The sequence below is a fragment of the Rhizophagus irregularis genome, chromosome 27, assembly GCF_026210795.1.
Source record: "Rhizophagus irregularis chromosome 27, complete sequence".
In the NCBI taxonomy this organism is placed as follows: domain Eukaryota; kingdom Fungi; phylum Glomeromycota; class Glomeromycetes; order Glomerales; family Glomeraceae; genus Rhizophagus; species Rhizophagus irregularis.
Genome location: NC_089455.1, coordinates 2,975,213 through 3,001,613, shown reverse-complemented (window position 1 = coordinate 3,001,613; position 26,401 = coordinate 2,975,213). Strand labels below are relative to the sequence as shown.

At 28.8% G+C, this 26,401-nt stretch overlaps 15 protein-coding genes across 15 annotated transcripts; 9 read left to right on the top strand and 6 right to left on the bottom strand.

The window, feature by feature from the left end:
* The first annotated feature begins 487 nt into the window (after positions 1–487).
* On the top strand, positions 488–1,702 carry OCT59_018538 (FK506-binding protein 2B). The gene is made up of 6 exons (XM_025319950.2): positions 488–712; positions 797–848; positions 929–1,047; positions 1,129–1,150; positions 1,238–1,320; positions 1,403–1,702. The coding sequence occupies exons 1-6, from the start codon at positions 610–612 to the stop codon at positions 1,465–1,467; spliced, it is 444 nt and encodes a 147-aa protein (XP_025172501.1). The 5' UTR covers positions 488–609; the 3' UTR covers positions 1,468–1,702.
* Positions 1,703–1,850: 148 nt separating this feature from the next.
* On the top strand, positions 1,851–3,099 carry OCT59_018537 (uncharacterized protein). The gene is made up of 5 exons (XM_066148842.1): positions 1,851–1,973; positions 2,069–2,136; positions 2,218–2,500; positions 2,611–2,735; positions 2,845–3,099. Exons 1-5 carry the CDS (start codon positions 1,943–1,945, stop codon positions 2,845–2,847), a joined length of 510 nt encoding a protein of 169 aa, XP_066004730.1. The 5' UTR covers positions 1,851–1,942; the 3' UTR covers positions 2,848–3,099.
* On the bottom strand, positions 3,038–4,651 carry OCT59_018536 (uncharacterized protein). The gene is made up of 9 exons (XM_066148841.1): positions 4,631–4,651; positions 4,396–4,564; positions 4,239–4,305; positions 4,083–4,169; positions 3,969–4,004; positions 3,791–3,884; positions 3,547–3,691; positions 3,385–3,466; positions 3,038–3,253 (listed from the first exon to the last, which is right to left on the bottom strand). The coding sequence occupies exons 1-8, from the start codon at positions 4,631–4,633 to the stop codon at positions 3,414–3,416; spliced, it is 654 nt and encodes a 217-aa protein (XP_066004729.1). The 5' UTR covers positions 4,634–4,651; the 3' UTR covers positions 3,038–3,253; positions 3,385–3,413.
* Positions 4,652–4,793: 142 nt separating this feature from the next.
* Positions 4,794–7,816, top strand: OCT59_018535 (uncharacterized protein; the record flags this gene model as incomplete). The annotated part of the gene is made up of 6 exons (XM_066148840.1): positions 4,794–4,797; positions 4,907–6,598; positions 6,670–7,025; positions 7,098–7,279; positions 7,370–7,523; positions 7,616–7,816. 6 exons carry the CDS (start codon positions 4,794–4,796, stop codon positions 7,814–7,816), a joined length of 2,589 nt encoding a protein of 862 aa, XP_066004728.1.
* A 289-nt stretch (positions 7,817–8,105) lies between these two features.
* OCT59_018534 (uncharacterized protein) lies at positions 8,106–8,800 on the top strand. The gene is made up of 2 exons (XM_025319947.2): positions 8,106–8,199; positions 8,276–8,800. Exons 1-2 carry the CDS (start codon positions 8,113–8,115, stop codon positions 8,429–8,431), a joined length of 243 nt encoding a protein of 80 aa, XP_025172496.1. The 5' UTR covers positions 8,106–8,112; the 3' UTR covers positions 8,432–8,800.
* OCT59_018533 (uncharacterized protein) lies at positions 8,537–9,333 on the bottom strand. The gene has a single exon (XM_025319946.2). It carries the CDS (start codon positions 9,215–9,217, stop codon positions 8,963–8,965), a length of 255 nt encoding a protein of 84 aa, XP_025172495.1. The 5' UTR covers positions 9,218–9,333; the 3' UTR covers positions 8,537–8,962.
* A 431-nt stretch (positions 9,334–9,764) lies between these two features.
* OCT59_018532 (uncharacterized protein) lies at positions 9,765–11,265 on the top strand. The gene is made up of 7 exons (XM_066148839.1): positions 9,765–9,833; positions 9,922–9,933; positions 10,015–10,066; positions 10,152–10,385; positions 10,520–10,647; positions 10,715–10,843; positions 10,941–11,265. Exons 1-7 carry the CDS (start codon positions 9,792–9,794, stop codon positions 11,025–11,027), a joined length of 684 nt encoding a protein of 227 aa, XP_066004727.1. The 5' UTR covers positions 9,765–9,791; the 3' UTR covers positions 11,028–11,265.
* Positions 11,034–12,221, bottom strand: OCT59_018531 (uncharacterized protein). The gene has a single exon (XM_066148838.1). It carries the CDS (start codon positions 11,639–11,641, stop codon positions 11,264–11,266), a length of 378 nt encoding a protein of 125 aa, XP_066004726.1. The 5' UTR covers positions 11,642–12,221; the 3' UTR covers positions 11,034–11,263.
* Positions 12,222–14,584: 2,363 nt separating this feature from the next.
* OCT59_018530 (uncharacterized protein) lies at positions 14,585–15,310 on the top strand (the record flags this gene model as incomplete). The annotated part of the gene is made up of 1 exon (XM_025319944.2): positions 14,585–15,310. The coding sequence occupies one exon, from the start codon at positions 14,585–14,587 to the stop codon at positions 15,308–15,310; it is 726 nt and encodes a 241-aa protein (XP_025172492.1).
* Positions 15,311–15,601: 291 nt separating this feature from the next.
* Positions 15,602–18,542, bottom strand: OCT59_018529 (uncharacterized protein; the record flags this gene model as incomplete). The annotated part of the gene is made up of 5 exons (XM_066148837.1): positions 18,255–18,542; positions 17,901–18,082; positions 17,155–17,816; positions 16,837–17,079; positions 15,602–16,755 (listed from the first exon to the last, which is right to left on the bottom strand). Exons 1-5 carry the CDS (start codon positions 18,438–18,440, stop codon positions 15,602–15,604), a joined length of 2,427 nt encoding a protein of 808 aa, XP_066004725.1. The 5' UTR covers positions 18,441–18,542.
* A 231-nt stretch (positions 18,543–18,773) lies between these two features.
* Positions 18,774–19,865, top strand: OCT59_018528 (uncharacterized protein). The gene is made up of 4 exons (XM_025327199.2): positions 18,774–18,986; positions 19,186–19,320; positions 19,391–19,522; positions 19,609–19,865. The coding sequence occupies exons 1-4, from the start codon at positions 18,876–18,878 to the stop codon at positions 19,609–19,611; spliced, it is 381 nt and encodes a 126-aa protein (XP_025172490.2). The 5' UTR covers positions 18,774–18,875; the 3' UTR covers positions 19,612–19,865.
* A 69-nt stretch (positions 19,866–19,934) lies between these two features.
* Positions 19,935–21,709, bottom strand: OCT59_018527 (uncharacterized protein; the record flags this gene model as incomplete). The annotated part of the gene is made up of 7 exons (XM_025319942.2): positions 21,127–21,709; positions 20,902–21,030; positions 20,722–20,833; positions 20,467–20,642; positions 20,298–20,375; positions 20,111–20,222; positions 19,935–20,041 (listed from the first exon to the last, which is right to left on the bottom strand). Exons 1-7 carry the CDS (start codon positions 21,682–21,684, stop codon positions 19,935–19,937), a joined length of 1,272 nt encoding a protein of 423 aa, XP_025172489.1. The 5' UTR covers positions 21,685–21,709.
* A 324-nt stretch (positions 21,710–22,033) lies between these two features.
* On the top strand, positions 22,034–24,451 carry OCT59_018526 (uncharacterized protein; the record flags this gene model as incomplete). The annotated part of the gene is made up of 9 exons (XM_066148836.1): positions 22,034–22,190; positions 22,306–22,495; positions 22,586–22,680; positions 22,753–23,159; positions 23,231–23,316; positions 23,394–23,537; positions 23,630–23,674; positions 23,751–23,875; positions 23,956–24,451. 9 exons carry the CDS (start codon positions 22,034–22,036, stop codon positions 24,060–24,062), a joined length of 1,356 nt encoding a protein of 451 aa, XP_066004724.1. The 3' UTR covers positions 24,063–24,451.
* Positions 24,326–25,396, bottom strand: OCT59_018525 (Nucleoside diphosphate kinase B). The gene is made up of 6 exons (XM_025319941.2): positions 25,326–25,396; positions 25,143–25,232; positions 25,000–25,072; positions 24,772–24,906; positions 24,668–24,689; positions 24,326–24,590 (listed from the first exon to the last, which is right to left on the bottom strand). The coding sequence occupies exons 1-6, from the start codon at positions 25,350–25,352 to the stop codon at positions 24,488–24,490; spliced, it is 450 nt and encodes a 149-aa protein (XP_025172487.1). The 5' UTR covers positions 25,353–25,396; the 3' UTR covers positions 24,326–24,487.
* Positions 25,397–25,498: 102 nt separating this feature from the next.
* Positions 25,499–26,398, top strand: OCT59_018524 (uncharacterized protein; the record flags this gene model as incomplete). Its single annotated transcript, XM_025333425.2, has 5 exons — positions 25,499–25,585; positions 25,661–25,777; positions 25,864–25,902; positions 25,972–26,061; positions 26,135–26,398. The coding sequence occupies 5 exons, from the start codon at positions 25,499–25,501 to the stop codon at positions 26,372–26,374; spliced, it is 573 nt and encodes a 190-aa protein (XP_025172486.1). The 3' UTR covers positions 26,375–26,398.
* Between the last annotated feature and the right edge of the window lie 3 nt (positions 26,399–26,401).

The following is a 26,401-nucleotide window of genomic DNA, read 5'->3' as shown; positions in this document are numbered from 1 at the left end:
TTCTAAATTGAATTAATTTGATGTATTCATTTGGGCTTTTCATAGCTCCAAGTCCATTATTACCACGATTATTATCAAATATGTAAGATTTTAATTGGATGAAAAACTTGATTTTGAACATTTATAACATTATATGACAAACGTTAATCAATAATAAAAGATTTTCTATTACTAAATATATATTGTTTGTGATAATGAGAGGGAAAAAAAATTACAAAGATCATCATTAATCTTCAAAAAAGTAAGTAAGTAAAAATTTTTGAACCACTAAAAGTAAATTACTTTGCATTAAAAAAAAACGCACGTAATCTTTACTTAAGCTAATCTTGGTAAAATCTTCTAAACTAGACTGAAACCCGCATTTTACGAAATATGAAACAATAATTTATACGTGGTGCCCCTTGAAAAACTTAAAATTTATTAAATTTATTTCGCCAATCATTTTTTGACAACGTATAATTCTCCTTTTATTATTACGATCTTTTCGAGTGAGATTTTTCTTTTTTAACGCTTGAAAAATTTCTTTTTTTTAAAAAAAAGGAAAAAAAAAATTTAAATTTTTGTAATAAGGAACAAAAGTTAAATATTTTTCTAAAAAAAAAAAAAAATATGAAAATGAGACAAAATATAATAATCTTGTTTTTCATAGCTATTGTTTGTTTGACATGTTATTTCGTTGATGCTAAAGAACCTCCAAAAACTTTGCAAGTTGGTAAGTTACTTTTATTTTTGTATTTTTATATTTTAAAATGTTGCATATTTTTGTGTGTTTATAAATTGTTTGTTAATGAATTAGGCATTAAGAATCGTATTTCCGACGGAATTTGTCGTAAGAGATCTAAGAATGGGTAAATTTTATACTAATGTAACTTTATTTCAAAATATATCGTTTATCAGAACCCTAATTGAATTCTTTATATATTTACAGAGATTCCTTATCCGTTCACTACACAGGAACTTTATTCGAAGATGGTAAAGAATTTGATTCTAGCTTACCTCGCGGTACACCTTTCACATTTACCTTGGGTGCTGGACATGTTATTAAAGGTTTGTTATGAATTATAATCTAACATGCTTTAAAAATCGTCCGTTATTATTAAACTAACCCTTATGTATGTTAAAAAATAGGTTGGGATCAAGGTTTAGTCGGGTAAGTCTCATAATTATTATTTATCATCATGATTTATATCATAATATTTTTTGATTACGTATTTAATTACTTATTTAAACTTTAAAGAATGTGCATTGGAGAAAAACGTAGAATAATTATTCCTTCCGATTTGGCCTATGGTCCAAGAGGCAGCCCACCACTCATTCCTGGTAATTATATGCTAAAACATTTGAAAAATCTTTTTATTTTATAACTTGATTAATTTTTTTTTTTATATTGAAAAAAAAACAGCGGATGCCGCTCTTGTATTCGATGTTGAGTTGGTTGCAATCGGAAAGAATAGATATGAGCTTTAATTGGTTTTTTATTAGATAAATTATATTTTCGTTGGGGATTTATATAGAACCCCTGTTAGTTTTATAATTTTTATTTTTTATTTATTTATTTTTTTTTAGGGGGAAAAATTAATTTTGTAATCTAAAAAAAAAATATATATATGTATATATATATTATCTTGTATTCCAAAAAAAAAAAAATTTGCTAATATAAATAAAGTAATCGGATTTATATTTGAATGTTCTGGAAGATCTAATATTAAATGATTTCAGCCGTACTAAATGATGCTGGTAAAAAAAAATGAAAATTAATACCTGATAAAGGAAAATTATGTTTGGTCAATTTTTTTTTTTTTTATTGTCCGACAATATAATAAAGCAAAAAAAAAAATTTTTTTTTTTTTAACCAAACTTTTTTGTTGGGAAAACTTTTTTTTAAAAAATTTTTTTTTTTTACTAAATCATTCGCATTTTTAAGTAAAAAAATATTTTAAAAATGATTATCTATAAAGATGTTTTTCATCCCGGTATAAAATTTTTCTTTTTTTTTTTGTTGTTATATTCAACTAAAAGTAAGATTTCATTCAAAAAAAATCGATTTTTTTTTTTATTTATTTAGAAGAAGAATTCTGTTCTGATGCTTACCCTATGAAATTGGTTGACGATGTCGTTTATGAAATTGACTGTCAGGTAACTACAGGTTTTTTTATCCCTTTAATATATATATGCATATTTGATCAAATTATGTATGTTTTTTTTTTTCTTAAATAGCTTGTAACGGTTAAAAAAGGAGTTGATATTGATATTGGAGCAAATCCTTCAGCTGAGGAAGCTGAGGAAACACTTGAAGAAGGATCTGAACAAGTTAATAATGTAGTTAACGCATTTAATCTTCAAGAAATTTCTTTTGATAAGAAAGCTTATCAAACTTATCTAAAAAAATATGTGAAAAAATTAGCCGAAAAGGTTAAAGAAAAAAATCCGGATGTAGATTTGAAAGCATGGCAAGATAAAGTTACTAATTTTAGTAAAAAAGTCTTAGGCAATTTTAATGGTAATATACATATATAATTTTTTTTTTTTTATATAAAGGTGTTTATTGAAAAATTTTTTTTTTTTTTTAAATAATAATAGTAATAATAATTTTTAATTATTTATAAATAGATTATCAGTTCTATACTGGAAAAAATTTTGAACAAGAAGGCATGATCGCTTTGTTGAATTATCGTGAAGATGGTATAACACCTTATTTCACATTATTTAAAGATGGTCTAATTGAAGAGAAAGTTGTATGTATTAATATTTCATTTTTTTTTTTAAAAAAAAGTATATAAATCTGAATGTCAAATATCTGTTACTAACAATTTTTTTTTTCTTTTCATCTTTTTTACTTTATAGTAAATCCATCATCAATATTATTATAAATAAATGAATATGAATAAATGATATATAAATATAATATATATACACTAAAATTTTATACTATAAATAGGGTATTAGGAAATTTCAATGTATTTTTTTATTTGAAAAAAAAAAGATAAGAAAAAAAAATATTATATTGAATCCTAATTTGAAAAGAATAATTATTATTTTCATGAATTAAAAAAAGATCTTTATTATATAATAATTCAAAGCAGAGTTATTAATATTGTCATATTGTGTTGTTTTTAACTTAAATACGCTAGAATGAGTCAGTTTTCCTTTGAAATGTTTTTTTGATTACGATACTTACGATCCTTTCCTCTCTCTTGAAATGGTAACGCGACTTTTAATGTAATGGGATAACGATAATGTAAAAAGTAGGAAGCTATTAATTTAAAATATTATTGTGACTTATGAAACTAAAAAAAATTATAGTACTAAATTTATTCAGATACACGTAAATCTTTAGTAGGAACGTAAAATATCGAAAATTTGAATGAATTATTTTATGCTTACAATTAACATTAAATTACAAAATTATACGATCATCCCAAAATTCGATGATTAGGATGTGTCTCGATTGAATTATCCTGAGCACCTAATTAAGGAAAAATTTTGATATAATAGATCAGAAGAATAAGACTTTCTTCTTTAAAATAATCGAAAGAAATTACATACCACGAGATGTAACAACAATACACGCGTTGCTACCTTCGGTTGACGAAGAAACCGCAGAATCATTTGGTGTTTTATTTACGCGTTTATCAAGAGTATGTTCTAATGTTGTGATCCGTTCGTTAAGTATTAAAATCATGTCTTTAAGCTTTATCATAATTAATGAATTGGATCATAATTAATAATCAATTTCATGTCGCGTAAATTTATGATATATTAAACGAATTTGCTAATTAAAGTATTATACCTTATTTATTGATATTTGTTGCATCCTAGAACTCGGCAAAGTATGTATATCCGTTGGTGTAGAATTTGGATCAATAAAATCGCCCAACTGATAGCTAATAAATTAATAATTAAAACATTAAAACTCGCGAATACTAATACTTTTGTTCAAAATAATTCATTAGAAAATAAATACCTACATCATAACGCAATCTAAATTAAGTGTGTATAAATCACTGTTTGATTTTTTGAAAAAGTGAGAATTTCATCAAATTTAACAAATTGGATATGTAATTGTGAACAATTTTTAATACCGAATATAATCTAATTTACGTGGTGTTGTACGCCATACTTTTCCAAGCGTCAAATTACAACCGTTACAGTATATCATAATATATGTACTATATAATTGAGACAAAAAAAATTTGAGCCATTGTGATAGGTACCATCTCCAATAAAAAATTATTAACCTTCCAATATCAATGCCTTCTCTTGACCATAACAGATCTGTACCAACCCTGATGTTATGAGGTTTTGCTGAAATTAATATTTTTTTTTTTTAAGTTAAAATGTATATATATAAAGATATAAAATAAAGACGCGTAAGAAATTAAATAAATTTCTAACCATACAACACAACCGAGTTCAAATCACGATCAGCTGTAACAAACGCGAACGAATCGCCCACTATCAGTCGACATTTTAAACATTGAAAAACCAGAGGGCCCGTAATTTCTTGCAATACGCGATTATGCTGAGGCGGTGGCTTGATAGAATTCGGTTTGTTCGCTTGATCCTGTAAAATAAATATTTACAAAAGATTTGTATATAAAATTATGATTACAAATTAAAAATAGTTTACCATTTATTAATCTAATTCGTTAGTAACTATTATTTTTTTTATTTGTCGTTTTAATTGATATCGCGTAAAAATAGCATGTCATATGAATATCACGTGCGTTTAGTACACATATAAAAATTATTGCAGCACATTTCACTTTTCAAAAATTTAAAAATTTATCACGATGGGTAAGTCTTTGTAATTTTTTTATCTCTACTTTCTCTACCTTCTTTCTTCTCTTTCTTCTCTTTTTTCATGCTTTTGACGTGTCATTAAAAATGTAATTTTACTTAATAGCAGAAAGTTCAAATAATAATAACCCAGCTCCAACAACAACACAAGGTAGCGAGCAGTCTACATCAACAGGTGCTCAAAGCAATGCGGGTACAAGATCAACAACATTACCAATAAGTGATTCATCAACAAATACTACTATTGGAAGTTCTTCTGCTACCTTGACAACAAATTCTCCTTTTCCAACAACTGCTTTTCCTTCTAGTTCACAAAGTTTCGCCCAAACGTCGACTATGAAACCTTCGTTTGGTGCTCCAATTTCTTCAACCACACAATCTTCATTTCCTTCATTTAGTAAACCAACTGAATCCACGACTGGAGGTGCAGCAGCTGGTTCTAGTTTGCTTAAAGATAATACAGCAACGCAACAAAGCGGTAGTGCATTCGGCGGTTTTAATAATAATGGAACAGCGCCTTTTGGTGGTGTTACAGCTGGATTTGGTAAACCAATAAGTTTTGGAGTCGCAAATCAAACGACTGCAAGTCAAACAACTGCAACAACTGTAGGACCTTCATTATTTGGTTTTCCAAAAACAACGTCACCTCCTACTACTGTCTCAACTCAAGCCCAATCGCCGTTCAGTACTGTTACTAATACTCAGAGTTCAGCTAAACCATTTGGATTCACGACATCATCTACCGGAACAACTCAATCAGGATTTACTGGTTTCGGAAATCCATCATCATCATCATCTACTGCAACAACCACTCAACCAGCATTATTTGGTTTCGGAAACCCATCATCATCATCTACTGCAACAACCACTCAACCAGGATTTGCTGGTTTTGGAAACCTACCATCCACTACAACGACAACCCAATCAGGATTTGGTAATTTCGGAAACACATCAACCAATACAACGACGAATAAACCTGGTTTAGGTTTTGGAAACCCATCACTACCTACTGCAACAACCACTCAACCAGGATTTGCTGGTTTTGGAAGCCTACCATCCACTACAACGACAACCCAATCAGGATTTGGTAATTTCGGAAACACATCAACCAATACAACGACGAATAAATCTGGATTCGGTTTTGGACACATACCATCAACTGCTGCGACGACGACTAAGCCTGGATTTGGTTTCGGAAGCCTATCATCATCCACTACAACGACGTCACAATCAGGACTTGCTGGTTTCGGAAATCAAACTTCTTCTACTTCTGCAGCTTCAACTCAAGCTCAATCATTTGGTGCTGCTACCACTGCTCCTACATCACCCTTTAGCAGCTTTGGTGGCACTGCCACTACAAAGTCAGCATTCGGATCGTTTGGAAATACAAATCAAACAACATCTGCCGGATCTCAATCCACATTACTTGGAAGTTTCCGACAAAGTAGCGCCACCGCATCAACAATTTCTGGAGCAGGTTTAGGGTCTATCGGAAATATTGCAACTACTTCCGCACCTGCTTCAGCTACAGGTTTTGGTTTCGGTAACCCAAGAACAACCAATACGTCTCCTTTTGGAAATTTAAATAAACCAAGCGGTATGACGACTCCAACATTACAGACTGGATTTAGCCTTACAACTACTACATCTCCGAGTCAAAGTTCAAATCTTGCGTCTAGAATTGGTGGTTTATCATCCACTCAATCAACTACACAATCAACTACTGCGAGACCATTTTCAGCATTTGGTACAAGCACAACTACCACTATTGCTCCGTCAATTTTTCCTTCAACTTCATGTGAGTAAAATTTTTTTTTTTTGAACATCAATTGCCTTTATTTATAATACTAACCAAAGTTTTATGTAAAGCTTCATTGAAAGCACCGTCTTTATCTATAACAAAACCTCCTTCAATTATACCACAGACTACATCTACTGGGCTTTTTCCGACTTCATCAACCACACCGTCTCAATTTAGGCCAACTTTACAAACATCATCCAGCAGCAACATAAATTTTCCAGCAAGAACATCTACTACGGTTGGAACAACGTCACAATCATCAACTGAAAGCATACCATCTTCTTCAGCTTGGCTAAAGAACAGTAACATTGAAACTATAATTAATAGATGGAAAAAGGACCTGGATACTTCCCTCAAGAAATTTCATAATCAAGCAAGTCAATTAAGGGAAAAGGACCAAAAGATTATTGAAAATTCTGGAAGGGTGATTAATAATTTAAAAAACGTTATTAAATTTATAAATAGAAGATCTGATTTTTTTTTGGTATTATTATAGATTGTTAGATTAGAAGAAGAATCAACAAAAGCTGAATTGCTCCAGTCTGAAATAGATGCAGGTCTGGATAGTATCGCGAGACGCCAGGATGATCTTGAAAAGATGTTGTCAGAGTATGAAGTGAAATTTTCAGAACCAGTACTGGATAGTACGAAACCTTTAGACAAAGAGAGGGAGAAGAAGTATATTTTAAAAATATATATATATATTTTTATTTTTATTATTAAATTCTAAATTAATTTATTAATTCAATGTTTTTTTTTTGAAAATAGTTATGATATGGCCGAAGAAATCAACCAAGAATTAGGTGAAATGAGTCAAGTTTTGTCCACCATTATTACTGATGTAAATCGAAATATAATAAAACCTTATGTTATTGATGAATCAAATGGAAATCAAGATAAAGAAGACATAGAGGAGGACCCGGTAAGTAACAAAGTCATTTTGTAATAAATTATTATATTTAGTGATAGAAATTGGATACATTATTCAATCTCTTGCTTAAATCTTAATTTCAGATGGATGAAGTTGTCAAGATTCTTAATTCGCATTTAACATCACTGCAATGGATAGATTCACAGGCCAATCAACTTACTCAAGGCGTTCAAAATGCAAAACAGCTACTAATTCAAGCTGAAAATGAGCTAAATGCTCAACAACAACAACAACAACAACAACAACAACAGCAACAACAAAATGGTACTAACAATCCCGTATAAAATGTTAGATATAACGAGGAATTGTGGCTCGTACATTTCTATCAGCATGACAAACATTGAAAAAGAATTTACAATAAAAAAAAAAGAAACATTTTTATATTAAAAATAATTAATTTATTAATAATTATTTTTGTGATGTAAAAAATATAAACATTTTAATAAATAAAATTATTTCTTTAATTATCGTATGTCTAATTGACTGACTCACTACTAAGAATCGGAATTTGATAGGTCTCTCAGAATCATGATCGAGTTTTTTATAACGAGATTTTTTTTTTTTTATTTTTTTGAAACAAATGTCACAAATACGTCGTTCAGGTTTACAAACCGAAGTAATAAATTTTTATCGAATATGTTGTAGAGCTGTACGAAAAAAACCTATTGTAATTTCAATTTTCAAAAATTTTATTTGATTTAATTTCGTAAAATACTAATCCTTTCTCTTACCCAATTAATAAGGAAGCGCAAAATAGATTTCAACAATTTGTAAGATCACAATTTCGTCAACATACTATATCACCAAGAGATCATAATATGATAGAATATATGCTGAGAAAAGGTAAAAGACAATTAGAAGTTTATGAAAACGATAGCGTTAAAGACATTCATTCGTAAGTGAAGAGTGTGTGTTTACAAACAGTTCAAAGAAGAAAAGTGTCAAAATGTCATAATAAGAAAAAGAAAAAGAAATGATTTTTCTAAGAAATTCCGGGTGCACTTACAAATTATTGCTATTTACATTTAATTTTTATTTTAATTCTTTTAATTCTTTAATTTCCTTAATTCTTAATTCTTAATTATTAATTCTTATTATTCTTATTGTAATCTGTAAATAAATTCAGCAAATAAGCATTAAACAAAAAATTTTCATTAGAATGTTTATTATATTTAATCGCAATGAAAAAAAAAAATGTAGATAAAATTCATTTAAATGTTATATTTAAATACTAAATGTAAATATATGTTGAATAAAAATTGTTACATCTAGCACTAAATAATAAATTGCCATCAAATAAGAAAAAAATGAGATATACAGTATATATATACATGACACATTCTACTACTAAATACTTTTTACTACAATCTTTCACGAATTATAAACTAATCACCCAATTTCGACTCGTTCTATATACATCACATCAAATATTAACTTTCAACTTTCTTTTGATATTGTTGATTATGTTTTCTAGGTTCAATTACAACCTCTTTTCTTCCAATTAATTTAGCTTTACGACGTTGTTCTAATAATGCTTTACGTTGAGTTTCATCAAATGCTGGGCAAGGCAAAATAGCTGGAGCCGCAACTGTAAATATTGCAAATAAAGCAACACTTGAGAATAACGTAAATGTAACTTTTGATTTTTGTGCTGCTGTTAATCTTGCATTTATTATTGGACGCATATTAAAATTAAATTATCATGAATGTAATTGCATTTCATTCATTCAAAAAAGCACTATAGGATTGTATTCTAAACGCAAGAACGTTAGGAAAGGAAGATATTCGATATTCCTTCATTTAGATTTGAATTCTAAGATAATCTGATTTAAAAATATTTTTTTTTTTTAGTCGTACAAATCGTACAAAATTTGATATCACATGGATAAAAATTACGTAAATAATTTTTGTATTACGTTAGCGTTAATCAGCTCATGATCTAGTGATCGGAATTTATCTTCATCACAATTTTGGCGAAGTTAAAATTATATTAATTATAGCTCTCCATTTAGTCATCATTAGATTCGTTTTGAGTTATTTTAATAGGGTTATTAATCCTTAAAAGTTTAATTTAATTGGGATTATCATTACCGTAGTTTGATTACGTTTACATAATTTACGTATCGGAATTCGCGGAATTACGTACGTATTTTACACGTATTAAGACTTAAATTAATCTCATGATCACATGATTTAGAAATTTAATAACTATATAACCGCGCAAGAAATGATATCTTCTTCACACAAGAATCAAACACCATGTCGAAGTCAAAATGGCTCCCATTGGAATCAAACCCTCAAGTTAATAGCCTTTATTTTACTTTATTTATGATATTATACGCAAATGTATTTTTTGTCCGTTACTAAATTCCTTTCTCTGTTTTTTTAGGTTATGAACGACGTAAGGTTCTTGTTTTCTTTTCCTAAAAAAAAAAGAGAAAAGATATGATATACTTACAAATTTCTATTTCCACTTGGATAGTATGTTTATAAACTAGGAGTATCTAAAGATTGGGCTTATACTGACGTTTTGGGCAAGTACTTGACTTTTTGCATTAGTAACACTCGTTCCTATCAAATATTTTAAAATAATTTTAATTATTATATTCTTTTTTATAGGTCTTGATGATGAACTTCTTTTAATGGTCCCTCAACCCGTCAAAGCAGTTATTCTTCTTTTTCCCATAACCGAAAATTATGAGAAAGATCGTAAAGAGGAAGCGAAAAAAATTCAAGAAAATGGGCAAGAAGTTTCCCCAAATGTAGTGTTTTTTAGACAAACGATATCTAACGCATGTGGTACTATTGGATTGTTACATACTCTAGCCAGCAATACGGATGTAATTAAAATTGGTATGTATTGTATTTTCTAATTAAAGAACGTTTACTAATGTTTCTTTGAATAAAAAAAAAAAAATTTTGTAAAAATGATTTAATTTAATGATAAGCACGTTAATAATATAATGACGCGTTTCTTTTAATTTAAGATGGTCCACTTAAGAGTTTATTGGATAAAACAAAGAATTTAACACCTGAAGAACGCGCTAAGGTTCTTGAGGACGATGAAGGATTGGCAGAAGCTCATCAAGCTTCTGCATCATCGGGACAAACTAAAGTAAATTTATAAATTATTGATTTTTAATTCGTTTTTGTAATTATATAAATTAATTATTTATTAATAGGCACCAAGAGCAGACGAAGATGTGAATTCACATTTCGCCGCGTTTGTCGAAAAGGATGGTTCTCTTTATGAATTAGACGGAAGAAAACCGTTTCCTATTAATCATGGAAAATGCACTGATTTATTGAAGGTTAATAAAAAGCATATTACTTTTATTTCATATTATTTTGCGTATTACCTATAATAATAATAATATATATATGTTATATATTTTTTGATCTAAATAGGATTCGGCTAAAATCATCAAAAAGTTTATGAACAGAGATCCCGATAAAATTGAATTTACAGTAATTGCGCTCTCATCTAATCAATAATAATTTGATGTACAAATAAATATTTTATTATATCTGCTGAATCTATATATGATATCTGAAGTATAAATAAAATAAAATGTATTATTGTATTTGGCAATTTTAAAAATTACAATTTGGATTATGAAAAATGTTATCAAATTATTATTAAAGATTACAATTTGGATTATGAAAAATGTTATCAATATTATTGAAATTCTAAATAACTATCATAAATAAATAATAATCCGTTATCGCTGCTATAAAGATTTCTCCAAAGATTTCGCTAAATGAGAACGAAGTTCGTCTAACTTGTCGTGTTGTTTTATCCATTCATTTTCTCTTTTCTTCCAATCATTCTCTCTCTGTTGCATGTCTTGCAATAAATTTTCATAATTATTAATTTTATCCAAAGCTTTATTATAATAAGTTTTTAATGATTCAATAAATTGGTCCTTTTTATGATTGTCTTGAGTTAAACTTTCCGTTTCATTTTTTAATTTTTCAACAACTTTATTATGTTCTTGTTGATTTTCTTTTAATTCATCAACTTCTTCAAATAATTTTTCAATTATCTCATCTTTTTTAACAATTTCTGATTTATAATACTCAATTGTGTGATGAGGTTTGGTATCCATGTTTCTTTTACGATGCCATGTCTGGAGAATTGAGTTTATTCAAAAAAAAATTCGTGTAAAGTTACACCAAACACAAATTTTTTGTATATGTTTTAGAAGATTCCAGTAACCTTTTCTAATGGCAGATTTATATATTTTCCCCCATTCAAGAAATTTAACACAACATATAAACTGTAAACAATTTTATGTATGCATAATTCTAATAAAAATTTCTATCAAACGTTTTTTAAATAAATTTTCGAGTTAACCATTTTATACAAAGAATAGCAGTCATTATAAATATTAATTAAGTACGTAAAATTAATTCAAGAAAAGATAAAGTTATTCGTACACCGAAAAATCGAAAAATATCTATCGTACCGCACAAGAAACTCAATATGAAAATACCATTAAATATTAAATATGTTGATTCCTTATAAAAATATGCGGTACGATACTATAACATTCGTCTCAAACTCCTAATGTGCCACACTTAGGACTCAAGAAAGAGTCATAATAAAGACGGAATGATAAATCCATCAATATTTTAAAATCCGTTATAAGATTTGAAATGTTTATTTCATTACTTCTTTATTATATTACTGTTAAATTATTTTTCGGAGAGATTTTAAATTAAAGAAATTTTTAAAATAGTACATATATAAACTATTTGAAAAATATATATATATATATATATACAACTCCAAAAAAGGATATGTATGCTCCACATTTAAATCGGAAAATGCTGTAGTGTCCATTGTTCGCTTTCCGGCAATCCTGAAACTTTAATAATTATAATAGAACATTCGATTCATGAAATACAAATGATAAATTTGTTTGTCATTTCAAATTCTAAATTATTAAATAAACGATATCGCGTCATTTTTTTCCAATCGGTAATGCATTCATTCAAAAACCTTCTATTTTGTTCTTCGAATAAAGAAAAAATATAGTTAGAGTTATTTAATTTATCGGCTAAGGACCGAAGTTAACCGCCTAATAAGGTTTGCTAATGAGTTAGGTACAACATTAAATTAAGTATATAAATGTATAATAATGAATGAAAAAAAAACGCCACATTTTTTTTTTTCATTTTTAACTGATAGATTAAAAATTATTGGAATATCAATTACTATTTACATTGTAAAAAACCAAAACTGAATATCAACATATATTGATTAAAATTGAGGACTAATATATCAATATCCGCATTGGTCCAGTGGTTAGGATTTCGCGCTTTCACCGCGACGGCCGGGGTTCGATTCCCCGATGCGGAAAAGTAATAATAATTAATTAAGTAATAAATTTTTTTTTTTCTTATTATTGCATCACAGGCTATGAATACGTGTAACGTAACATATCACGTGTAACTCGAAAGCATTCAAATCTTATTTTTTTAAAAAAACCGATTCTATTATGGTACGTAATCTTTTAATAATACTTTATTTAAAAAACAATTTGTTTACATTCAAACACTTTTTTTTTTAAAAAAAAAAACCTGTTATGTATAATAAACATTCATGAACAGGAAAAAAAAATCACTTTATTATTAAAAAAAAAATGAAAGAAAGTATTAACAATGTTTGATCCAAAATTATTTTATTTTGACCGCTGTTTGTTTGTAAGGAGAAAAATATAATGAAAAATAGAATTTAAATTTAGAAATTCTTTATTTTATAATAGTAATAAATATAATATTAATAAATCATTGAAAGAAAATGTTCCTGATTATAAAAGCGCCATAACCGAATTTGGATTTGAAGTAATAAGGTAATATAAATTTTTTATTTATCCTGCGCCTGCGGAAAACGAATTCAATCACGTTGTAAGAGATTTTTTTTTATTAATATATATATATATATTTAAATTTGAATGTAACAGTTAATTATGCTGTGATGTTTTACAATCGGAACTATTCATTATATGTTATTATTTGCATAATAAAAATTATTTATTATTTATAATCATCACCGAATCAATTCTTTACTAGGATTTCAAGGAAACTTAAATAGCAAGAGCTCAATGTTATTCGAAAGAAGACCCGACAGATTTAATTAATGCTACTAAATTTAGTCAAGTTTTGATCAACGGTTAAGATATTACGAAAGTTACACACGCGTTATGTATTCCAGAGATTTTCAACAACAATAATAATAGCGCACGTGGTTTAATTGAATATCCCGCGTAAAAAATTCCTTTGTTAAATTACTTTTTTATAATAATTTATTTACAAGTTAAACTTCCCGCGTGATTTTTTCATTATGACACCTATGACACACTTTCTATCACGATTAATAAACGATTAAGAATTTTGTGACTCCGTTTTGGATAATATTCAAAGTAAACAAAGCGGAATTATATTTTATTTTGATCTACAATACCAGGAATGTGATTGATTTTAATGCAATCGGTTACCACGCTGCCTTTTATTTAAAAGAAAGTTATATTAATAAATAAGAAACTTCAAAGGATGATAAAAATTTGAAGGGTTCAAGTGTCACGAATTTCAGGTTTATTTTCTACAATTGAACAATTGAACAGCCTGGACTGATTATTTATGAACTACGGCACTCTCTTTAAGTAACATTACATATATACGCATAATAATAATATTATTTTTTATTTTCAATTAGAAAGAAAAAAATTAAACTACTCTTACATATTACGTAAAATTACCGTCGAATTTTCTTGGCGAAATATGGCATCATCTCCTTTGAAAAATAATTTTAGGAAATTTCTAGTCCATGTGGTTTTTTAATTCAAAATATAATATAAATATCTTTTGAAATTTTTCTGATTTTTTGAATTGAGAAATGTGTAAGACTTTTATTAAGTCAAAGATTTTATAAATCGAAACAATATTTTATTAAATTTTTTAAAACATTATTTTTATTTTATTTTTTTTAAACATTCAATTTATTTATTTTTATTTTTATTTTGTTCGTTAAATTAGCGTTTTCCTTAATGTCTTCTCAAGGTGATACTTCTTCAACTATCACTAAAAATGGGATACTCGAACTCTTGAATAACGTCCCATTTCCCCCAGTACATCTGAATCTGAATCAAATTCTGAAAACTAAACCGCATCGTCGAAAATCTAAAGATACTGATACACAAAAACGTACCATTAATTCTTTCTTGTTATATCGTAAAGAGTGTATTGAATATCTTAAAACTCAAAATATTGATAATATGAGTAATTTGAAACAAAAGGAATTGTCCCAATCAATTGCAAATTCTTGGAGTGGTCAATCCAAGCGCGTTAGAGACTTTTATAAAAATCTCGCCGATGAAGCAAAAAAGCTTCACAAGATAATCTCTCCGCAAATTCAAATACGTTTATATAACCCTAAATCTAGTAGCGGCGAAGAGAACAAAGATGATTTTATTCAGACTGACAGCGAAGACTCCCCGCAAGATATTAAAAACGATAATTTCGCTTTCGCCTCGAATGAAATTGACCCTATTATTGAAAATCATAATCTTGATGAGTCTTACACTGATTGGTTTGCTATACTTTCGGATATCGATAATATCAATAATTATAACGTCAACTCTTTTGCTCCGTTAGCAACTAAAGTTGATGATTCATCATCGTTCCAAAATCAATTATGTGATTTTTACAATTCGCATTTAACTTACAATCAAAATTTATATTTTTATCATTTATGCAAACTTTGTTTTCAATAATATTATGACTACGATTTTTTCTTTAAATTTAGGGGATATTAAGAAAATTTTAAATTAAGCTATTTTTTTCTTTTATGCACATATGTATATTAAGTATATGCTTTTTAAGGTTAATGGTAATGTCATCAAAATTATAGTTAAACAATGATTCATTTAATTCGTATTTATAACTATATCTATATATATATATAATATATATATATATAATTACAATATATAAGACTATGTACTTTAATATAAGAATATAATTTTTCGTTCAAAATATTTCATTATATAATAAATTAAATTATATTATGAAGCGTTATTTTCTTCAGTAACTGTATTTTCTGCTGCTTTGAATAATTGTTTCAAAGTTTCTTCATTTTTCTTTTGTCTTAATCTTTCTGCCTCTTCAGCTCCACCAGTCTTTTTTAACTTATTTTGAGCAACAAAATTTGTTAACTCTAATTCAAATTCATCAATACGACTTGCTAAATCACGTTCTCGTTGTTTTTCCGCCATTTCTAAAGCCTTTATCCTTCTCTCATGATCAGGCGAAATTCCACGAACTTCTTCAAGAACAGTTTTTAACCCTTCAAATCCTTCCTCTTTTTGTTTAATAATAAATTCTTTTGGTCTGGAATTAGATTGTAATTGTACAACTTTCGTGATATGTTCAAACACTTCCGTTAATTTTTTATTATCATCGTCCAAATCTTCTATAAGCTCTTCTTGATGATTCAAAAATTTTTGTTCATCAACAATCATTTGTAGTTCTTCCTCCCACCTTTTCTTCCACATTGGTTTAGCAGTTTTCACATATTCATGTAAAGACGCAAGTTCTTCAGCAACAGCGGCTGATTCTTTCTTGACATATTGAACTGTCGTTTCTCGTGGTTTACTCCTTCTTGCAGTAACATCAGCTTTGAGCTCATCAATAATATCCTGTAATTCATCTACTTTGTTAACTAAATTATTTGTACGTGTGTCCAATTTAGCTTTACCGGCATCAATAAATGTTCTTGTTGATCCAATTTTTGTTAATGAAACATTTTTAATCGTAGTCGTCTGTGTCATCAAATCTTCAATCATTTTTTTTGTATCTGATTGAAATTCATTGTAGAATTGTCGCATTACCCCCAAATCCCTTCGAAGATTTTGAACTTCATCAAATTGTCCTCTAAGATCACTAGCAAATTTCACAATAAGAGAATCTTTCTTTTCTTGTTCAATTTTCTCATCCTTTTCTTTTTTACTTTTCACATTAGTAAGAACCATTCTTGCTAAATCTCTGAATTGACTTTCGCTATGTTTCGGAAGTGTGGGAGTAGTAGGTGTTGTGGAATTAACCAGACTTCCACGACGAAAAAATTCAGCATTTTCTGAAAATGTTTTTTTAATTTCACGAATTTCCTTCGTTAAATTAGCGATACTTTGGTCGAGATGTTTCTTAACTTGATCAAGAGCTAAATGAATTATTATAAATCACACTAATTAACAAACTTTACTTTTTTCATTTGGTAATAAAAAAAAAAAATTCTTCATACCTTCAATGTTCAAAGCTAAAACCGAATTATTTATGACCTCCGAAAGATTTTCTAATTCATAAAGTACTCCCGTATATGGATCCTTTATATAAATATTAGGGAAATCGTCCAGGCCAGGATTATATTGAAATTTCTCAATAAATAACATTCTTAAAGCTGGAATACTTATATCTCCGTCATATTCAACTTTCTTGGCATCTTTATTCAGCTGTAAAAATAATGTAAGACTCCTATGTTGTGATTCTAGATTAACAATATTATTGAATCAAATAAGTGTTTCTGTTAGAAATAAACATTAAGTATTGGTCTAATTAATACCTTCAATATTGATTGACGGAACCTCTACATTAAGATTCTCTTCTCTAGGCATCTTTTCTTCTTGTGTTTCAGATAGTGGTGTCTCTGGTTGTGGGCTAACAGAATTATTTTCATCTTCTGGTTCCTCATGACCATAATCTTTAGTTGGTTCAGGAGTTGTTGGTTCAGGTGATGGTGGTTTTAAATTTTCTTGGTTACGTAAATTTGACCTTGCTCTTGTATGACCTCCTCTTTGCATTGTATAAGCAGAAAATCTTTTAGAGGCACGCCGTTCAAGATTGTCACTATATTTCAATGCATCCATAGGATCTGATGATTGACTACCACCCGCATTAATACGTGAAGGTGAACTAACATTTCTTCTAACATTGGATGATGGTGTCAAACTTTGTTGAGTTACCAATTTTGGACTTGTTGAATTCGACCTGGCTGAAATAGATCTTGTCATGTTTTGTGGTGCAGGTATAGAAATCTGTGGTGATTGATCATAACCGCCATGTAATTGGCGATAAGAAGCTTGTTTTGCCTTTAGTCCTTGCAATAAAGTTACTATAATATCCCTTATTTTAGGAAGGTTAGCTTCTAAAGCAGCTGGGGAAGCTTCTTCACTCAAAGCTTTTTCTAGACAACTTCTTAAATCCTGTGGAATGTTAGCTAAATCACTACAAAAAGAATAATAATTTTTAATATTTTAATGTCATAGATACTAATTTCCGATTTGAAATTTATAAATAAAATTTTCTAACCTCATATCAATACCTGACTGTCTAAATATATGGACAACGGTATTCAATTCGTTACCAAGTTTCACATAAATATCAGAAACTTCTTTATCAGTCATACGCCTCTTAGACCAATTAGTTAACCCTTCTAACAACAATTTAGTTGTGACTAGAAGTTGAGTCACTATACTCTCTATTGAACTCATCTATATAAAGATAAATTTTAATTGACAGATCTTTGACAATTAACATATAGAAAATAATATATTGTTTTTAATGTTTATTTTAATGTGTAGTGGGCTGAGTTTTATGAAGTTTCAATATCAAAGTACCTTATTATCTTAGTTTAGAGAAAAAAAAAATTTTTTTTTAACTTACTGGAGAATTTCCAGCGCTTCTTCTTTGGGGAGTTGGTGGTGGTGAAAGTTCTTTTTCTCGTCCTGGTGTTGGTGAAGAGGATGGTCTTCGTTGAGGAGAAATAGTAATTGGTGGGTTAGTAGACGTTTGAGCGATTCGAGTATTTGGTTGGGGAAAAGGCACCTGGGGTATATTAGGATAGGCCATTTTACTTTCGAATGTGTTTTTTTTCGAAAAAATTTTCAACAAAAAAATTTTGAAAGTAAAATCACGTGATCTTCAATTTCGGGATGTTGATGTACAAACATCTGAACTGATAAAAGCTTAAAACAATTTATCAGTTATATACTTCTTTGCTCCCTTCGTAGCTACAACTTATAGCCAATCAAATGTGACGCTTATTGGGCATCTTATAATCACATGATTAACTATACACCAGTTAGAATTATCCGCCGTAAACGTTTATAGATATTTAGTATATTATACCTTATTATACAAGTTACAAGGATATAATCAGTAATCTATAATGCACAGCACATTGGCACAGAAAATCATTATATAATCTTACTCCTTGCTTTTTTTTCTACGAAAACTTCCAAAATTTATTTTAGGTACAAATTTATTCATCTTTGAAATCGAAATATGTCGTGGCAAGCCTACGTAGATAACCAACTTCTTGGAACTGGAAAAATTTCTCAAGCTGCTATTTATGGTCATAATGGTTCTTTGTGGGCCACTTCACCTGGTTTCAGCGTAAGTATTCGTTCTTTGGAGTATCTGTTTTGACGCGAAAAAAATTTTATTTGAAGTAAAATAAGTGAGCTAGGAAAAAAAATTTTTTTTTTTACTTTTATCTACAATAAATGAAAACTTATAGTCTTTACTGAAATTGCTAAGTTTTAAAATGTATTAACGTTTTATATTATTTTCTTTGATGTAAAAAATTCAATAGCTGAGTCCTGAAGAAATTAAGACTCTTGTTGATGCTTTTGATAATGCAGAAAAAATTCAATCTAATGGAATATACGCCAACGGTGTTAAATATTTTGCCCTCAATCATGACGAGAAAAATATCCATGGTAAAAAGGTAATTTTGAAATTCATTTGAATCTCCTTTTGATGATGATGATAAGATTTCTAATTGAATCGGGTTATAGGGACTTGATGGAGTTGTTGCCGAAAAAACAGCACAAGCCGTAATTATCGGCGTTTATAAGGAAGGTACTGTGGCTGGCCAAGCTAACAAAGTCGTTGGAGATTTGGGTGATTATTTGAGGGGTCTGAATTACGTAAGTATAAATTTATAAATTTGAATTTAAAACTTTGTATAGTTAAATAATAATACTAACAAAAAATTATAATTACTGTTATTTAGTAAAAGTGGATTGGTTCTTTTTCTTTTATATCTTATTATTTATTATTGATTATAATATAAATTTAACTGTATAAACAACTAAAAAACATTATTATATTTCCCATGCAAAATGGAAAAATTTTACAATGTGCCAAAATGGAACATGGATATTTTTTTTTTTTTGAATAGGGCGGCATACCTATAAACATTCAATTGGTGTATTTTGGATCAATAAAGTTATTTAATTCGTAAAAATTACTTTGAGCATTAACCGTTATAAATCTTTTGTTCACTATTCATTTTATTAATTTTATTAGTCAAAAAGAACATTTACATAAATAAATTTTTCATTCCTCCTCCTCCTCATCTTCCTCATCCTCCTCTAAATCCTCATTACCGCTGTTGCTATCAAAGACATCAAGTGTTACTAATTGATCTCTCAAATTTTCATTATCTGTAATAATAAAAAACTGTTGAGATAAAAATCTTTAATCAATTTTGCTTATTTCAATAAAGATGATACCTGGAAAAAGCTTATAGGCTTCTTTCAAACATTCAAGACCTTTATCATACGCTTCTATAATTTGTTCTTCGTCACTTTCGATAGTAGTCTTCAATATATATGCTTGTCCAAGCTAAGAAAAAATTTTTTCAGTAATTGTACATTCTCAAGCGCAAAATAGAAGATATTAAAAATTATATATATTAACAATTTCTGTGAATCTATCCTTTTCAAGAGAGTCGTTATAGGCTTTCAATAACTTTTCTATCGCACTATTGAGAAGCAACTAAAATAATTTTTTTTTTTCATAATAAAATTACTTTTAATTTAATTTGTATTAACTAAACATATATGAATAACATCATTTTATTTCGTACCTTAAATTCTCTTATGTAGTCATTACTATCTTGGTTTGTTTTTAATTTGGCAAGATAATATAAACAACTTCCCCAAATTCCTTGTGCGAAATTATTTTGATCTAATTTTTTACTATCCAATTCATAACAAGTCTGAAGATAATTTATTGCCTGACTCAATATTTTTTGCGTATAATCTATAAGAATAAAATAAATTATACTAAGTTTAATAAAAACCACCAATTAACATCATAATAAATTAAAAGTTTAATTGACCGTTAAACTTTGAATGATTAATTGATAATGCATATTCTTTAAGATCTTTAGCTACAAGAATTGATTCGGTCATGTATTTATCCTTATCTTTAGATCTAAGGATAGAAAGACCCTATCGTATTATTAATAAAGATGTTTCATTAGGTTAATAAAATAAACTAATATAATTTAATATTTTACTTTATCAAGTGCATCTGTTGCTAAGTTATAAGAATTCTGCTCTGTTATAGATGATTCTTTCTCCTCCTTCTCTTCTTCCTCCTCCTCAGATAAATCACTTTGTTGAGTCATCTCTCTTTCAATTTTCGCCTAAAATAAAAAAAAATCATGTTGATAAAAGCTAAAAAAATTTAATAATATAATTATATAAAAATAAGATGATTTCTTAAGTACTTAAGTACAAACCAAGGAAATTCGTGCTCTCCCTAATCCTATCCAAGCATCATAATAGCACACGTCTTCAGCGGTTATTTGCTTAAATATTTCCACCCCCTTACGTATATACTCGACAAATGGCAAATAAATGCCAAAAGCAACACAGCATGTTGCATATTGACATCTTGTTTGCTTAGTAGCAACTTTTGGGCGCGTTTCTTCTTCTTTTTCCTTGTCTTTTACAGTTTCCTCCTTTGACTCAAATTCTTTTTCCTCTTTTTTTAACAGCTTGTCAAACCCCTCAAGCGCCATGTCAAATAAACGTTTAGCGACACCACCACCGTGTTCTTGTGACGATTCTTTAGAGGACTCTTCTAAAGCCAAATGAAGAAGTTTAACTGGGGAAAGTTCAATTTCTCCTTGGCCGTCTTCGGTAGTGAAAACAATTTCTATTTCACTCACATCGCAGCCTGTGCAAGTGGAATCGTCGCAAGTTGGTGCGTGATTCGAAGGCGAAAGCTTTATTTTTTTGGAATTTTGACTTGGCGGTGAGCCAAGTTTTTTATAGCTGCGTTTATTCTTTGACATTTTAGGTACTGTGTGAAAAATCTGTGAATCCGGTAATCAGAGTAATTCTAATTATTTATTTCCTTTTTTAGAATTTTAAAGTTTACGTAAATCAAAATTAAAAAATTTGGTAAATCTTGGATTAATGCAAAGCATTCATGCAAAAAATGCACATAATTATTAATTTATCATTTATAAGAGCTGCGGATGATCGGAAAACCAATCGGAAATGATACAGATATTCTGTATAATGATTGTGCAACTAAAAAATTTATAAATTCTTTCAAATTAAAATACGTAATCCTTAACACCACACGAAAACTCGTGTACCTCTAATTCGTTAGTTTAAATTTTTTACTTCCAAAAGAAAATGAATTTATCTAAACCTTCCTCTTCCTCTTCTGCTGCCGACGCCCCTGGTTTACTTTATGCTGGCTTTAACCAAGACTTTGGTTGTTTTGCAACAGGGCTAGATAGTGGGTTCAGAATTTATAATTGTGATCCTTTAAAAGAAAAAATGCGAAAAGGTAGGATCTCACACTTTAAAATGATAACCATTTCAAACTCTATAGAATCCTTATAGATCCTGCATATATTTACGTTTTTATTCTATAAATATTTTTGTTTTTTTGCGTTTAATAGATTTCGAAGACGGTGGAATATCGATCGTCGAAATGTTATTTCGCTGTAACTATCTTGCGCTTGTAGGCGGAGGGAAAAACCCAAAATATCCACCAAACAAAGTGATCATATGGGATGATTTGAAAAGTAAAGGAATTGTTGAGTTGGAGTTTCGAAGTGAAGTGAAGAATGTCAAATTGAGGAGGGATAGGTTAGTGTAAAGAATTAAACTATTTTATTCGATCGATCAATTATAAAGTTCGTAATAATGTTTCTTATTCTATATAACTTTTTCGTTTAGGATCGTCGTTGTTCTTGCCAACAAAGTTTTCGTTTACGTTTTCAGTGCTAATCCTCTAAAACTCCATACCTTTGAGACGATCGATAATGATAAAGGTAAGTATAAAGTTTAAGCACTTTTATGATATTTATTCAGAAATTTATCGTCTTTTTCTTTATATGCGATAGGTTTGGTTGCTCTTTCTTCGTCACAAAATCATGCCATATTAGCGTTTCCTGGTCGACAAAAGGGTCATATTCAAATCGTAGACCTCAATACCTTCCATGCAAGCACGGCTGTTACAAGTAATAATAGCAACACCCTTCCTACACACTCATCATCAACAACTTCCTCATTTCCACATCATAGACATTCTTTTTCATCGTCAAGTCATAATGATCACCAGTTTCCAAATATGGATAGGCGACCAAGTATGTCCAACACTGGAAAGATAAAAAATTCTAACTCAATAAATTCAAGCGGGAGCACAACGGTGATGACGACAAATGTCAGTATTATTCCTGCGCATTCTGGAAAATTAAGTTGTTTATCAGTGAACTCGGATGGAAGTAAATGCGCTAGCGCCAGTGAAAAGGTTGGCTATTTTTCGAAATCATGCGAATGATTTTACAGACTATCTAATTATTTTATTTAATATTTATTTAGGGTACACTTATAAGGGTTTTTGATACTTCATCTGGCAAATTATTAAATGAATTACGAAGAGGTGTAGATCGTGCGGAAATATATAGGTTTGTACAAATAAGAAACCGAAAATTTTTGTCAATATATTCTATTCCTTTTCTGACATTTAATTTTAAATTTTCAGTATCGCGTTTGACCAAAGTTCTACGCGTCTTTGTGTATCTTCGGACAAAGGCACAGTACACATCTTTAATTTAGATGCCATTTTAGGGAATGGTGCAAGTCATTCACCTAATAATGGATCATATTATGCAGAAAAAGTAATCAAGTGAGTAGGATAATAATACACTATTCTGACTTATTTCTTTTTCTTTTCTTTTCTCTTATCTTTTTCACGATCTTAACTAGTTCTTTTTATAGTAATCCAATGTTATCACCATCACCAAGCGGAAATCGTCAGTCAAGGTAAGAATGCAAGGAAAAAAAATATATTTGATTTTTTAAATTGGAACTAAATTATGATATTTTTTATTTGCGATAGTTTTTCGTTTATGAAAGATTTACTTCCAAAATATTTTTCGTCAGAATGGTCTTTTGCGCATTTTAAAGTTATAGCGGATTGCCGATGTATTTGTGGATTCGGTCAAGAAGTTAACACCATTATTGGTTAGTAGTTAGCAATTTTTGTTAATCACTGTGTTACTGAATACTTATAAAAATAATTGAAAATATTGCTATTTCTTTAGTTATATGTGCAGATGGAAGTTGTTATAAATTTCTCTTTGATCCTCGCAAAGGTGGAGAATGTGTACGAGAACATTATACAAGATTTTTAAAAGACCTGGATGAATAGAAAAATAGAACAAAAAACAACAAATTCATAATATTAAATTGGTTCATTATATTTTATTTAATTATCAAACCTATTAACTATATTGGGATTTAATGGACCATAAAATTACCCTGATGAATTTACGCAATTACCTTGAATTATATTAGGTTTATTTCGTATTTCCTGGATTATTATTTTAATATATAATGGTGCATGAGATGAGATTGGATTTTAGTTTTTCACTTTATTTTATGCTTAGCTTATTTATCATTATTTTTTACGAAAAAAAAATAATGACTTTTTTTATTTGTTTATATAATGTATATTTATATATAATGTGTATTTATGTGCATTCTTTTAGTAAAAAAATTATCCATCAACTGGATGATAAATTTATTGTTATTTTATTTAAAAAACATTGCACTTTTCTTACATAAAAATACTATTTATTCATAAATTAATTTTTGAATTTTAGTACGTTCCCACTGTATAACACCTGAAGGGAACCATAATGCTATTTCTCTTTCAGCACTTTCAACAGAGTCAGATCTGTGATTAAAGTTCAAAAAGGGTTAGAAAAAAAATCAGATTATAAATTGAAAAGAAAAAATTCTTATAATACCAACCCATGACAAAGGTTACGTCCAGCTTTAAGTTAGAAACATGAGTTAGAGAATTAAATCGGGGAAACCAGATTTAAATTCGGACAAATATAATGATAACTACTTACTTTCAATACAGAAGTCACCACGGATAGTACCAGGATTAGAATTCAATGGATTAGTTTCGCCCAACATACGACGACCAACTTTAACCATTTCTCTTCCCTGCCAAACCATACCAACTACCGGTCCTGATAACATATCTGGAAATCAAAAAGAAAAAAATAAATATCATGTGTTCAATTTAAAGAGATAGTCTATGTTTTTTTTGTTAATCAAAATGGTAAATACAATACATTCGATGAGAGGCGGAAAAAATGGTTTTTCTTTCAAATCTTTATAATGTTCTTGCAAGTGTTCCCTCGTTGGCTATTGGAAGATAATCATGATTGATTAGTAAATCATGTTAACTGTTGAAAGAAAAGGAAGAAATACTCACCTTAAAAAGTTGAATGGCCAAAAGCTGATAACCTTTTAGTTCAAACCGTTTAATAATCTCACCAACTAACCCACGTTCAACACCATCGGGCTATAAGTAAAAAAAATTATTGTTTTTTTATTAATTTGACAAAAGTTTTTTATCTGATAAATGGAACTTCGATAAATGATTTTATTTTCTCACCTTAACCATAATATAAGAGCGTTCCATCTTTTATAAAAATAATATGAGGAGAGAAGAGAATGAAAATGGTTAGGGACATGATTTGTTGGACGTGTAACATTTTTATAGATGGGCTTTGTAACACAAATATCAAAGATCTTAAAAATTTTTCGCTTTTACTGAAGATTTATATTATGTCACGTAAAATTAAAATATTGATTGGAGCAACTGGTAGTGTAGCAAGTATAAAAATACCTATACTTGTGCAATCCTTATTACAGGTTTCTCGTCAATTTTTTTTACTCTTTTCTGATGTAACAAAAAAATTAACTTTTTAATAAATACAATTAAATTAGAATCAAAATGTTGAAATAAAAATAGTATCAACAGATAAAGCATTGCATTTTTTTGATAGAGAATCTTTAACAAAGGATTTTGGTGTACAAGTTACTACTGATGCTGATGAATGGAAGGTTATTATTATCTAATGTCCGATTTATGAATTTAACCTAAAATCTAAAATTTAAATAATGTAAATTTTTTTGGTACGATAACTTAGGCATGGAGTAAAGTATCAGATCCCGTATTGCACATTGAGGTAATTACGATTATTTACATATAATTCTTTATTTATTAATATCTTACATCAATCGCTATATTACTAAAGTATAGGGATTGGGCAGATATGTTTGTAATTGCGCCACTTGACGCAAATACATTAGCAAAAACTGCAAATGGATTATGTGACAATTTAATAGTTGAGTAATTAAAATTGGCATAATTCTCTTTTTTGACAATTTCTTTTTTTCTAACTTGATATATACTTATAGACATGTATTCTAAGAGCATGGAACATAAAACGACCTGTTATAGTTTGTCCAGCAATGAACACATATATGTGGGAACATCCATTTACCGAAAAACATCTTGATATTTTGTCAAACCAATTAAAATATGAAATTATCTCTCCCATTAGTAAAAAATTAGCATGTGGAGATATCGGTGTTGGTGCAATGGCAGAAGTTGCAACAATTGTAGAATATATTCAACAAAAGTTAATTAATAAATAATTGTTTATTTCCTTCTATACTGAATAT

Bases quoted from the DNA above. Each gene is read 5' to 3' on its own strand.
- OCT59_018538 (XM_025319950.2), top strand. From the start codon at position 610: ATGAAAATGAGACAAAATATAATAATCTTGTTTTTCATAGCTATTGTT. The intron at 1,048-1,128 runs GTTTGTTATGAA...GTTAAAAAATAG, and splicing joins TGCTGGACATGTTATTAAAG to GTTGGGATCAAGGTTTAGTC. The intron at 1,151-1,237 runs GTAAGTCTCATA...TAAACTTTAAAG, and splicing joins TGGGATCAAGGTTTAGTCGG to AATGTGCATTGGAGAAAAAC.
- OCT59_018537 (XM_066148842.1), top strand. From the start codon at position 1,943: ATGATTATCTATAAAGATGTTTTTCATCCCG. The intron at 1,974-2,068 runs GTATAAAATTTT...TTTATTTAGAAG, and splicing joins TAAAGATGTTTTTCATCCCG to AAGAATTCTGTTCTGATGCT. The intron at 2,137-2,217 runs GTAACTACAGGT...TTTCTTAAATAG, and splicing joins TTTATGAAATTGACTGTCAG to CTTGTAACGGTTAAAAAAGG.
- OCT59_018536 (XM_066148841.1), bottom strand. The intron at 4,005-4,082 runs GTATTAAAAATT...AAAATCAAACAG, and splicing joins CGTAAATTAGATTATATTCG to TGATTTATACACACTTAATT. The intron at 3,467-3,546 runs GTATGTAATTTC...TTCCTTAATTAG, and splicing joins TATTGTTGTTACATCTCGTG to GTGCTCAGGATAATTCAATC.
- OCT59_018534 (XM_025319947.2), top strand. From the start codon at position 8,113: ATGTCACAAATACGTCGTTCAGGTTTACAAACCGAAGTAATAAATTTT. The intron at 8,200-8,275 runs GTAATTTCAATT...CCAATTAATAAG, and splicing joins CTGTACGAAAAAAACCTATT to GAAGCGCAAAATAGATTTCA.
- OCT59_018533 (XM_025319946.2), bottom strand. From the start codon at position 9,217: ATGCGTCCAATAATAAATGCAAGATTAACAGCAGCACAAAAATCAAAA.
- OCT59_018532 (XM_066148839.1), top strand. From the start codon at position 9,792: ATGTCGAAGTCAAAATGGCTCCCATTGGAATCAAACCCTCAA. The intron at 10,067-10,151 runs GCAAGTACTTGA...TCTTTTTTATAG, and splicing joins GGCTTATACTGACGTTTTGG to GTCTTGATGATGAACTTCTT. The intron at 10,844-10,940 runs GTTAATAAAAAG...TGATCTAAATAG, and splicing joins AATGCACTGATTTATTGAAG to GATTCGGCTAAAATCATCAA.
- OCT59_018531 (XM_066148838.1), bottom strand. From the start codon at position 11,641: ATGGATACCAAACCTCATCACACAATTGAGTATTATAAATCAGAAATT.
- OCT59_018528 (XM_025327199.2), top strand. From the start codon at position 18,876: ATGTCGTGGCAAGCCTACGTAGATAACCAACTTCTTGGAACTGGAAAA. The intron at 18,987-19,185 runs GTAAGTATTCGT...AAAATTCAATAG, and splicing joins CCACTTCACCTGGTTTCAGC to CTGAGTCCTGAAGAAATTAA. The intron at 19,321-19,390 runs GTAATTTTGAAA...ATCGGGTTATAG, and splicing joins AAAATATCCATGGTAAAAAG to GGACTTGATGGAGTTGTTGC.
- OCT59_018525 (XM_025319941.2), bottom strand. From the start codon at position 25,352: ATGGAACGCTCTTATATTATGGTTAAG. The intron at 25,233-25,325 runs GTGAGAAAATAA...TTTTACTTATAG, and splicing joins GCTCTTATATTATGGTTAAG to CCCGATGGTGTTGAACGTGG. The intron at 24,907-24,999 runs GTATTGTATTTA...TTTGATTTCCAG, and splicing joins TTTTCCGCCTCTCATCGAAT to ATATGTTATCAGGACCGGTA.